Genomic DNA, 12,123 nt, shown 5'->3' on the forward strand with positions numbered 1-12,123 from the left:
GATGCCGTCAGGTCCAGTTCTTCCGGCTGGGGCTCAGGGCTGGCCTCGGGGGCAGATCCTTGGCCAGAGGAGAGGCCTGCATCCTGCAGTGGCAAGGATGCTGTCAGGTCCACTTCTGGCTGGGGCTCAGGTCTGGCCTGGGCCTCAGATCCCTGGCCATAGGGGAGGCCTGCATCCTGCAGGGGCAAGGATGCCGTCAGGTCCACTTCTTCCGGCTGGGGCTCAGGGCTGGCCTCGGGGGCAGATCCCTGGCCAGTGGGGAGGCCTGCATCCTGCAGGGGCAGGAATACTGCCGGTTCCACTTCTCCTGGCTGGGGCTCAGGGCTGCCTGCAGCGGCAAACCCCTGGCCTGTTTCTTCCTTCAGGTTCTGCAGAGAGTCGAGGCCCGCCTCTCCCTTCGAAGTGGGGGGCTCTAAGCCTAAGGCAGTGCCGTCTCCCTCCTCCAGGGACTGAGGTGTGATTGTGGCAACAGGTGCTGGTCCCGTGGTGGAGCCTGCCTCTGCTGCCCAGGCCCGAGGGGTCACCGCAGTGAGGCCTGGGGCTTTCTGTGGGACGTGAGGGGCCATAGCAGCAGCGGACACCTGGCCTGGAGCGGGGCCCACCCCCGTTATATCGGAGATGGGTTCCTGGCTCTTGGCAGCCCGGCCAACCTCTCCCTCGGACACCCCAAGAGTGGGCTCGGGGCCCCAGGAGGCGGCCTCACCAGGGCTGTCCTGGAGCAGGGTGGTGGGCTGTGCGTGGGGCTCCCCGCTGTACAGTCTCTCATCGTCACCCCCCGCGTAGGAGGCCGAGTCGGGGTCAGAGGAGGCGGCTGAGGTGTCATCTCGGAAGGCGAAGGCCTCGTCCATGCCCTCAGTGATGGACAGGTCGGACAGCGACTGCAGCGAGGACGCGAACGTGCTGTCGTCCTCGCCCTGCCCGGCCAGGTCCCTGCTGGGGCTGGGGGCTTCCTCCTCGCCCTCCTCCGCCTGCTCCTCCTGTTCTTCCTCGGGGGGCAGCGGGGTCACCTCGACAGCCTCCACCTGGAAGATTAGGCTGCCCTGGAAGGGCAGGAGGGAAGCAGGGATCATCGGGTCGTTGGCCAGGAAGTCCAGCTCGAAGAAGTGGCCCTCCTGGCCCCAGGAAGAGCTGCTGTCTGCCGAGAGGCTGGACTCTGGGGACGAGGTGTCCGGGGTCCCGGCAGGGGGCAGCTCCCTCTCATCGGCCACAGACCCAGGTGGGGAGAAGCCCCAGCCTGAGGGCACATCCAGCCCTTCAGCCGGGGCCTGCAGGCTCATGGAGCAGGATGGAGACGAGGCCCAGCTGTCCCCGTCCGCCGTGATGTAGGAGCCCGAGGGCGAGGCTGGCGGCGAGTTCCCCAGCTCAGCCTGGGCATCCTGGGCCTCCCTGTGGGGCCCGGGGCCAGGGAGCAGGGTGGAGGCTGTCTCGGTCGGGGTGGAGGGAGGGGTGAAGTAGGAATCGGAGTCGGGGGCAGGGAAAGGCACAGGAGGGTCACCCTGAGAACACAACTCGGGGGGTGGGTTCAGGCTGGCGTGCCCACCCTCCCAGTCCCTGAGCTCTGGCAGGGTTGCCCTGGGCAGAGGGGATGCCCGGCACGTCTCCTCGCCCATCACAATCCGGGGCTCCAGGGAGGCTGGGAGAGGACTTTCAGCAGGCCGAACCTCGGGGGGCCCTGGGCTGGGGTCGCCCTCTGCCTGGACTGCCCAGGCCGCGGGGGCGCGTCCCGGCCCTGCATCCCAGCTGGCTCCGTCAGGCGGGGGCCGGGCACCCGGCTTGCTGGGCAGGAACGTGAGCGCTAGGGCACTGGGCTTAGGGGTCAGGACACAGTGCTCCAGCTGGTCCCCCCTCGGGGTGGTAGCCGCAGCCGCATCGCAGGACAGATCTGTGGAGAGAGAAGGGCGTGAGAAGGGCAGGCATCTTCCCTGAGAAGCAGCTCCCAGGCTGCAGCCGTCCCTCCCTCAGACGGGAGTTGAGCACAGGGCTGGGGGCCCGCGGGGGTGGGTGTCCGCTGAAAAGAGAGGTCACGAGAGGGAAAGGCGATTGCTGTGCCTGGGGGAGGATTTCCAAGAGTTCTGACCACGGTGAGCAGCTTGAGGTCTGGCTCTTCTCCGAGGTGCTCAGTAAAGATAAGACCAGCTCCCGTCGCCTCAGACACTAGCCTGCTGACTCCTTGCCCGTAATCTGCGGTGCCTCGGCTGGGCTTGCCAGGAGACGCCTGCTTATGACCCCCCAGGTCAGTGGGCCCCCAGGGAGTAGGAGGCCTGCACTCCACTCAGCTCTGGAACATTCCAGATCTCACGCCTGCTGTGAAGTGGGGCTCTTGCTTCTCTGCCTCATCTCTCCCCTTTCCTCGCTGCCCGCACCCGAGGCCAAGCTGTCGGGGTCTCCCTGGGCTCCATCCCACCCCTGTTCCCAGAGCTGCCACGTGCACGAGGGGAGGCAGGGGCCACGGCGTGTGGTCCTCAGGCAGGACGTCCCAGCTCAGCCAGAGGCCGTGCTGGCAGTGGTGCTGGCCCTCCGGGGAAGCAGAGGTGGCCCTGCCCTGCCCTGTGTGCAGCTGTGGGGGCCTGAGAGAGCGTCCAGCTGAGTCTCCACGGTGGCAGCCACCCCGCAGGGCTGGCAGGCCTGGCTCCCTCTGCCAGGGACATCTGTGGGGCGTCCCACGGCAGTGGACAGGGGCTACCCAGCCCCGGCCACATTCTCTGGAGGGTTCCTGTTCTACCGTGCTCACCCAAGACCTCCCACAAGTACAACATCTCCTGTGCCTCAGCTTCCAGTATGCAAAGGGGAGAGTGTCTGCCAGGATTAGAGGGGAGCTTACGCAGGGGCAGCCCCCTCCCCAGGCTGCCCATTGGCTGCAGCAGTGGCAGAACCCGGGCCCTTGGGCCACACTGCTTGGGGTGCTGGCGTGGCCAGGGGGTCCTGAGAAGGGGGTCCTTTGGGTCCATTGGAGTGTGATGAATACCTAACCCCAGGAGGTGGGTGTGGCAGGCAGGGCTGGGTGCTGGAGATCAGGCTCTTGGCACTGAGCCTGGCGTGGTACCCCTGTGCACCACACTAGACTCCAGGGCCCCAAGGCAGCCAGAGGGTGAAGCTGGGCCAAGGGGGCAGAGGAAGGGAAGCCAAAGGTCAAAGGCTTTTGCGCCTCATTCAAGGTCGCCAAACAGTCCAAGCAGAGCCAAGCAGAGCCAGCCCCGCTGGACCCAGAGGGAGGCCAGGCCCCTGGACCCAGCCCTGGTCTCATCCCCAGGGGACTTCTCACCCACAGTCAGGTGCCCTTGGCCCTCCCGGAGCCTCACATGGCTGACCTCCTGCCCGGTGGCCATCCCTGGCTGGTTTTCCCAGGCCCAGGCAGATTCCCTCCCATACTTGCTGACTGAGTCTCTGCAAGGATTCGGGCCTGCACTCCAGGGCTACTGCTCCCCAGGCCATGCTCCCCCAGGGCCTCCCACGTTCCAGACCTCAGCCGGCACCTCCAGCTTCCCCAGGCTCCAGCTCCAGCCCTGTTCCTTCCTCCTGAGCCAGCACCAGTCGCCAGCCCTGAGGCGGCTCTCAAGCATCTGGAGGGGCGGGTGCCCGGTGCATCCCCAGTGGCCGGGGTGCAGTTGACAACCCGCAGCCTCCAGTCCAGAGCTGCAGGGGCCGCGAGGCCCCTTGCTCCCCCAGACAATGGGGTGCGGCAGGGGACCCTGGCGGGGAGCACGCGGAGCCCTGGACGCTCGAAGGCCTTCAACTCGCTTCTGGCTCCCGGAGGACATCCCTGCTCCACCCCGCCCTTCCCTGCAGTCCTGAGTGGGGGCCAGAGCTGGGCTAGGATTCCGGTGCCCGGAGGGGCAGGGGACCAAGGAAGGGGACGGAGCGGGGATGGAGAGAGAGAGGGACGGAGAGAGGGCGGGGAGCGGGGAGGAAACGGGGACGGAGATGGTATGGGGACAGGGACGGAGAGAGAGGGGTGGAGAGGGGACGGGGACGACGGGAGGGGTTGGCGGAGACACACGCAGGCGGGAGAGCCCCGCGGCCTCACCTGTGCGGGGCCCTGTTCCGCCCGCCTCCGGCAGCAGCAGCTCGGCGCGGGCAGCTTCCCCCGGCATGGCCTGGCCGTACGCCCGTCCCTCCGTCCCCTGTCTGTCCGTGAGTCCGTCCCGCGGAGCCTGCGCGGCCACCGCCCCTCGGCCGGGGGGTGAAGGGGGTCAGTGGATGACGTCAGCGCCGCCCCGCCCGCCCAGCGCTCTGAGTGAGCGTGCGCGGGCGCGCCAGGCACTGCGGTGCGCCGGGAGCGGAGGGGGTGGGACAGCCTCCTTCCCTCCCCATACCCCACCCCGGCTGCACTCTCCACCCGCGGTCCGCGGCCCCGCCTTTCCCGCAGCATCACCCCTCCGCCCCCACTAACGGGAGCGGGGTTCAGGGCCAGTCGGAGGCGTCAGCCCTTAGCCGGGTCGGGAAGGGTCAGAGGGTCTCCAGAATTCGGGGTGCGGGGCCGGGGGGGTGTTGGAGGTTCTGGGGGGCCGAGAGCTTTGGGGGAGGCGGCGGCGTAGTACCCTTGCTCGAACTCCCGGCCCCCAGCTACCCGGGCAGTGCTCCCCAGCCTAACCCAACGCCTCCATCCAAGAGGAGAGCTGGCGCCGCAGCTCCTCACTGATTGGCTGGTCCTCGCACGTCGGTCTCCGTGGCAACCGCCTCCCGGCTCCATGGCAACCAGAGCTGGCTGGCGGGAGCGCAGCAGGGAAGGTAGGCCTAGCGGAGCTCCGGGCTGACTGGTCCCCGGGGCTCCCCGCGGCTCAGCGCTGTCCCACCCTTCAGCTCTCGGGCAATGGAAATAAGATGGAGAAACACGCCTTCCTCCATTCTCAGCAACCGCCCCTGCCACACCCCCGAGGACGCAAACCCTCCCCGAGCTTTCCGGAGATGCGCCCTTGCTTCCACGCAGGCCGGCCTGCACTCAGATTCGCCGAGCATCCGCCCTGTGCCAGGCTCCGGGAGACAGACGAACATTGTCACCACCCCAGAGATAGACGAGGGCGGGGGCAGGCAATCAGAGCGGCCATTGTTGCGGAGGGAGTCTCCTCCATCCTCAATCTTCTGTTGGCTCTACCCCAGAGCCCACGGAGCCAGGGGCTGCCTGCTGGGCATCTCCCCGGTGCACCAGGCACCAGACACATCATGTCCCAATCTAAGCCCTGCATCTTGCATCCCTCTCTGTCGCTGGAAATCTGTCCGTCTATCCCACTGGTGGGGGACTCCTCTTCCTCCCTTTCCTCCACACCCATCTTCACCCTCTTGGGTCTTGGAAACATCCAAGAGTTTCTAAGTTGCTCCTTCAGGGAACTCCCTGGCTGTCCAGTGGTTAGGACTCGGCGCTTTCACTGCTGGGTCCCGGGTTCAAGCCCTGGTAGGGGAACTAAGATCCCACAAGCCGCGGCACAGGCGGGGGGGGGGGGGCGGGGAAAGTTGCGTCCTCCTAAGGCCCCTTTCTCATCGCCTCAGCGGAGTCCTTCCTAAGTCTCACTTCTCTGCCAGCCCCTGTGGCGTGAGCTTGTCTCCCTGCTCCTCCTGACTAAGCCAAGAAAAATGCAGGAAATGAGAGACCACCAAAACTGAACTCTCAAAGATGAAAGGAGGAAGGTGAGCTGGTGAGGGACCCCAGGACTGGAGGAGCAGCAGAGCAGCCCGCCCAACAGAAGAGGACCCAAGCCCGGCATTTCCTCACCCACCCCTCCTCCCCACACACAGCTGCTACCAGGAGGAGGGCCAGTGGATGGGAGTCTGTCACAGTTCTAGGGAGTCTGGCAGAACTGGTACGAAGATCAAGGGAAGTCTCCTGATATGGGGTCAAGGGAAGCACATTCCTCCCCACACCGTGCCCTGCCTCACTCAGGCTCCTGCCCCCCCCCCCACCAGAAGCTCTGGCGGATGGGGGCACTGGCAAGGGAAACCCCACCACGGCAGGCTTTCAGCCCAGCAAGCAGGGCTTCCTCCCCCAGGAAAACACCCCCTTCCCGACCCAAGGCACAGGATGGTCCAGCCTAGGAAGTGCCTCCCACCCATTCGAGAGCACCAGCAGGGCCCAGCGGCATGAGACCAACACAGTGCAAGAAAGGCCCTGAATGTTATACTGTCCTTAGGTCCACAGGCCGTGAAAGCAGCCCAGGACCTGCATCTTGAACCCAAACAGGATGACTGCCTGCTAAAATTAAAAATTTGAACATAATAGCCTGTCTGGGATACAATTAAAAAAAAAAAAACACCCATCATACCGTGGAAATCAGGGAAGAACCCAACAACCAGGAAAATCACATCTAGAAGAAGAAAATTTTTAAGAAACACAGAACTGAACTGAATGAAGATAAAAATACAAAATCAGATTATGTGGTCTGCACGTAACAGTGCTAAGAGGGATATTTACAGCACATCAGAAAAGGGGAAAGGTCTCAAATCAATCATCTAAGTTTCTACCTCAGGAAACTAGGAAAAGAAGGGCAAAATAAACCAAAACAAGCAGAAAGAAGGAAAGAGCAGAAATCAATGAAACTGAAAACAGGAAAACAACAGAGGAAATCAATGAAACAAAAAAGAATAGTTCTTTGGAAAATTGATAAACTTGCAAGATGGACAAAAATAGAGAAGACACAAATGACCAGTATGCAATGGGGGCTATAATGGTTAATTTTATGTGTTAACTTGACTGGGCTTAGGGATGCCCAGTTAGCCCGTTAAATGCTATTTCTGGGTGTGTATGTGAGGGCATCTCTGGAGATTAGCATCTAATTCAGTAGACTGAGTAGAGATCCTCCCTCACCAATGTGGGTGGGCATCAGCCCATCCGCTGGGGTGGGGTCAGAGAGAAACAAAAAGATGAAGGAATGGTGGATTCACTCTCCTTGAGCTGGGACGTCCTTCTCCTACCCTCGGACATTGGACTCCAGGGCTGATACCAGTGACACGCCACCCCACACCCCTCCCCATTCTCAGGCTTTTGCACTTGGACTGGATTTATACCAATGACTATGGTTTTCCTGGTTCTCCAGCTTGAGAAATGCAAATCATGGGACTTCTCGGCCGTCATAACTGCAGAGCCAATTCCTGTAATAAATCTCCACTTACATTTTTCTCTCTCACATATTCTGCTAGCCCTGTTTCTCTGGAGAATGCTGACTAATAACAGGGCTACAGAGTCTGAGGGCATTTCAAGGATACTAAGGGAATGCTACCAGCAATGCTCATAAATTCACCAACTTTGAAGAAACGGACAATTACTTGAAAATTGAAATCTACCAAAAATTCAAACTAGATGAAATAGATAATATGAATAGTCCTAAAACCATGAAAGAAATTGAATTTGTAACTTAAAAAAAGCTTCCCCAAAGAAGTCTTCAGGCCCAGATAGTTTCACTGGAGTTCTACCAAGTACTTAAAGTAGAATTAACATCAATTTTAGACAATCACTTCCACAAAATAGGAGGAAACACTTCCTAACTCATTTTAGGAGACAAGAAATACCCTGGTACCCAGACCATGCAAAGATAGTACCCAAAACAAACAAACAAAAACTGCAGACCAATATCTTCCAGGAACATAGGCACAAAAAGTCTAAAATATAAGCAAATCAAATCCAACAATGTATATAAAGAATTGCACATCATGACCAAGTAGAATTTATTCCAGCTATGCAAGTGTGGTTCAACACTTGAAGGTCAATGTAACCCTCTACACCAACAGACTAAAGAAGAAAAATTATATATCAATTGATACAGAAAAAGCATTTGACATAGCCCATCAGCCATTCAGATTAAAAAAAAAAACTTCTCAGCAAGTTAAAATAAACTTGATAAAAGTCATATACAAAAGCCTTACAGCTAACATCACCCTTGGTGGTGAAAGACTGAATGCCTTCTAAGATTGGGAACAAGGCAGGGATGCCTGTTCTCAACAGAAGCTCCCCTCCCCCCCCTTTTTTCAAACAGTGCTGGAAGTTCTAACCCCTGCAGTAAGGCAAGAAAAATAAGTAAAAAGCAGATGGACCTCAGAATGAAAGCATGAGGAGCTCCACTGACCAGCTCCCCAGTGAAAGCTGGTGAAAATTATAAAACAGGCAAACATTTAAAGCTCCTGGAAAGGGTCTGAAGGGCAAATAGGTGAAGCAATAGCTTATTCAAGATCTATGCTGGGAATTCCCTGGCAGTCCAGTGGTTAAGACTTTGTACTTCCACTGCAGGGGGAGTGGGTTTCCCCCCGCTGGGGGACTAAGATCGCGCATGCCACGTGGCACAGCCAAATAAAATAAAATATATGCAAATTTACGAAGAAAGCAGTCTAGAGTATTTGAGAATCCACCGTGTACAGAGTGGTGCGGCCAAGAACACAGGGCCCCTCACCCCCTGCCCCTACCCTGGGGGGATGAGGGCTTTGGCACTTCTTATCCTGCCCCCAGATAGCCGCTGCTGGAGCTGAACCCCAGGCAAGTGTGGCCAAGAGGTGGGGCTCCCTTCTGTTTAGTCCCCACTTGTGGGAGAGAGACTCTGTTTCACCAAAATTGAGAACTTTTGTGTTTCAAAGGCCACCATCAAGAAAGTGAAAATATAGACCACAGAATGGGAGAAAATATTTGCAAGTCATTTATCTGATAAGGGACTTCTTTCTAGAACGTATAAAGAACTCTTACAACCCAATAAGACAACCTAATTAAAAACTGGACGAAGGATCTGAATAGGTATTTCTCCAAAAATTATATGTAAATAGGCCATAAGCACATGAAAAGATATCATTAGTCATCATGGAAATGAAAATCAAAACCACAATGGGATAGCGCTTCATACCCACCAAGATGACTAGAATAAAACATCAGGTAAGTGTTCAGCATCCCTAGCCATTAGGCAAATGCAAGTGAAAAGGTATCACTCCATACCCTCCAGAGTTGCTGCAGGAACCCCTGCGAACACCAAAGGCTCCCAGGGATGTGGAGGTCCTCACACTGCTGGTGGGACTGTATCATGGTACAGCACCCCCCGCACACACTGTGGAAGCTTCTTAAGCAGCATAGAAATCCCATACGACCCAGCAGCTGTATTCCTGGGCACTCATCCCAGCGAAATGAAAGCTTAGGTTTACACAAACACCCACACACAGCGCTGAATCAGTCTAACAGCAGTAACGAGGAAGGACCTACTGGATGAAACGCCACAGAATGGTGCCCGTGAAGAAACCCAGTATCTAAAGGTTGTATACTGTATGATTCCTCTATAGAACATTCTCCAAGTGACAAAACACATGGAGGACAGGTTGGCAGCTGCGGGTTAGCTGAGAACAAGGTGGAGGTACGAGCATAAAGGACAACACACGGTGTCCTGGTGGTGATGCACGCGTCCTGCATGTGGACCCTTATTCCCGTCAGTGTCCTGGTGTGACATGTGCCAGAGCTCTACAAGATGTCACCTTTGGGGAAACTGGTAGGGGCACCAGAGACCACTGTGTAGTTCCTTACAACTGCAGAGAAGCTGTTAAAGTACCTCAGATAGAAGCCAGAGATCCTGGTGAACAGGACGAGCTCTTTCTTCGCTGGGAGCCCCCAGAGGCGTCCCCGCTGGCCCAGCCCCGCGCCCTTGTCCACACTCGCCCTTCACTGTACAGTGCTCCCTGCTCCCTCATCTTGCCTGGGCTTGGACTCAGCAGCTTCAGAAAGCCATCTTGGCTGCCCTTGTCTCTGGGTGAAGAACCCCCGCCTGCCTGTGCAAGTGACAAGGACCCACGTCCTGTGAGCTGGTGCCTGATGGTTCCCCCACTACCCCAATGCCTGTGTGCCTCTCTCTGAGGGACCGCTTTGGAGGGAGCGGGGAACAGCTGGGATGGGGGCCCACAGGGGCGAGATGGCCCTTCTCCTCTGCTCAGCCCCACTCACACCAGCCTCTCTCCACTCTGTACTGCTGGGGGGCACATGACACTGCCCTGTCTCCAGCAAAGTCTCCTGTGAGGGACTGCAAGAAAGCCCATTTCTTTTTTTTTGGCCATGCTGCGTGGCTTGTGGGATCTTAGTTACCCAACGAGGGATTGAACCCTGGCCCCCAGCTGTGGAAATGTGGAGTCCTAACCACTAGACCACCAAGGAATCCGGAGAATGCCTATTTCTTTCCAGCATCTGGTGGCGCTGCTGCTGGTGTGGTGAAGGGGCCCGGGCTACGCAGGCAGACAGTTCCCACAGTGGCAGCATGACACCACGGCACTCTGGTCTGGGTGTAAGGATAGCAAGGGGTCTCTTCCGGCCCCAGTGTCAGTCAAGTGCACGCCTGTCTTCTACTCAGAGCCAGTGCCTCCTGAGTGACTGGCCTTATGCCACGTGGCAGTGTAGGCCGTCAGGGTCCCCCACTCTCCCAAGACCATCGGATGGGAGGGGAACTCCCAGGACGACTGTCATCAGTAACCACGCCATGATTAGAACCCCAAGCCATGCACTGAAAACCCCATTGCCCCCCCGCCGGGAAGGTCCTCGTGCGCTGAGGTTCAGCACTGCAGGACTCAGCCTGTGCTGGGGCTGACTTCCAGCCCTGAGCAACAGGCCAGCCGTGCACGAATGTACACAAGAAGGGTCCTCCGTGGGTGGCAGAGAAGCTGGTACAGACAGGCAGCTGATTAAAGATTTATTACCCATGAAAGAACGACCTGCCACTCAGAGATGCTGGCCACCAGCCCACTTCCGGCCAAGGTCCTGCACTGAGGTTTGTCCTCGAGCGTGCCACCTCTGGCCCACCAGTGCTCGTGGCTAGGCCTCCAGGGGAGTCCGGCCCCCTGGTCACACAGTCCTTGCTACCGGACAGGTTACTTGGCCAGCTCCTCTGCCACTGCTTTGCGCATCTTGTCCTTGAGGTAGGCGCTCTTCTGCCATTCAGACTTAAGTTCCAGCCACTCGTAGTATGGGACCTGGGGAGGCAGGAGACAAGTCAGGGCAGGCAGGGACCCCTGTCCCGCCTGCTGCCCTGCACACCACACCCCTGGCCTCCAAATCCCGAAGGAAGAAGCCCACGGAGCTGCCGCAGCATGGGTGGGGAAGAGACCCTGACTTGGTCAGTGCTCAGAGCTGCAGGGGCCCACGGCTACACAGGACCAAGAGCAGCCTCTAGATTTTAAAAGTTGTACCGAAAGCAAAACAAAAAACTCAACAGGAGAGTCACTCATGTGAATCTCCGGCCCCTGACAGGACAGCCTGCTCCCGTGGCACAAGTCTCTGCAGTGAAAAGCTGGAGCCAGGCCCCAGGGCCGGAGCACAGCAGAACCCTGGCTGAGGCACACGTCGGCACTTGGACCTGGGCACCTGGCTGCTCTTACCCGTCTAAGACTAAGAGGCCCTGGCTGTGGAGATGGTAACAGTGCCTATGGCATCAGATACTTAAAAGCTGTGTGACATTGAGAAAGATACAACACCCTTTCAAGCTTCCCTTTTCTCATGTGAAGGGGGAATCCCAACATGGCTGACCTCAAGAGCTGGGGTCCGTGTGAGCACTGGCTCCTCCCATAACCCGACTGGGCTGGAGGCTTCTCCCTGTGCAGTCACCACCCACCCAACAGATACTCACATCGACCAGCAGGAAGCCAGCGGCCAGCAGGTGGCGCCGGGCCAGCACGAAGCGCCCCAGTAAGTCTTTGCTCCTGCTGTTGAAGTTGGGGAACTCCCAGCGCAGGAAGGCCAGCCTGCAGGAAGAGGGGCGCTGTGGGTGCTGACAGCTCTCCTAGGCCCCTGGAGGGAAGAGCGAATGCTGAGGAGCCAAGTGCACGTGGCCCCCGAGGCTTGTGTGGTCGCTCACCTCTTGGCCCCCGGGGGTAGTGGCTGGCTGCCAGAGGGCAGGGCGAGATGAGGGGCCACAAAGGCCCTCAGGGGCAGGAGCTGGCTGTCGGTGTCCAGCAGCACCTCAGCATCTAGGGAGAGCACGGAATGAAAACGTGTTGGGGACTGTCCCCTGGCGTCCAACTGGGCTGACAGCCCCGCCCCTACGATGGATGAACAGAGACCCTGGAGAGCAGAGGGGGCAGGTTTAGAACAGTCCCCAGATGGGACTGTGGGGAGGGGGAGGGGGGGGGTGGAGGGGGGAAGGCAGATTTTTTTTTTTTTTTTTTTTTTTTTTTTTTTTTTTTTTTTTT

General features: G+C 58.4%; 2 protein-coding genes across 7 annotated transcripts in view; both read right to left on the reverse strand.

Annotated features, from left to right (window-relative positions):
- NACAD (NAC alpha domain containing) overlaps positions 1–5,356 on the reverse strand; it is a 9,811-nt gene extending 4,455 nt beyond the window's left edge. The window contains 2 exon segments of the mRNA XM_027124167.1: positions 6–1,882; positions 4,025–5,356. Coding sequence (XP_026979968.1) covers positions 6–1,882; positions 4,025–4,091 — 1,944 coding nt within the window. The 5' untranslated portion in view covers positions 4,092–5,356.
- A 5,258-nt stretch (positions 5,357–10,614) lies between these two features.
- The window catches only part of TBRG4 (transforming growth factor beta regulator 4), a 10,137-nt gene continuing 8,628 nt past the window's right edge, over positions 10,615–12,123 (reverse strand). For 4 of the 6 annotated variants that reach the window (XM_027124050.1, XM_027124051.1, XM_027124049.1 and 1 more), the window contains exons 9-11: positions 11,790–11,901; positions 11,562–11,676; positions 10,615–10,908 (exon numbers count right to left, since the gene is read on the reverse strand). In XM_027124050.1, the coding sequence (XP_026979851.1) occupies positions 10,807–10,908; positions 11,562–11,676; positions 11,790–11,901 (329 nt within the window). In that variant the 3' untranslated portion in view covers positions 10,615–10,806. Of the gene's footprint in view, positions 10,909–11,561; positions 11,996–12,123 lie in introns of those variants that run through there. The other 2 variants (XM_027124052.1, XM_027124053.1) reach the window with 2 other exon arrangements.

This window comes from Aethalodelphis obliquidens, unplaced genomic scaffold, assembly GCF_003676395.1.
Source record: "Aethalodelphis obliquidens isolate GAN/ISIS:26980383/991018 unplaced genomic scaffold, ASM367639v1 scaffold27, whole genome shotgun sequence".
Lineage (NCBI taxonomy): Eukaryota > Metazoa > Chordata > Mammalia > Artiodactyla > Delphinidae > Aethalodelphis > Aethalodelphis obliquidens.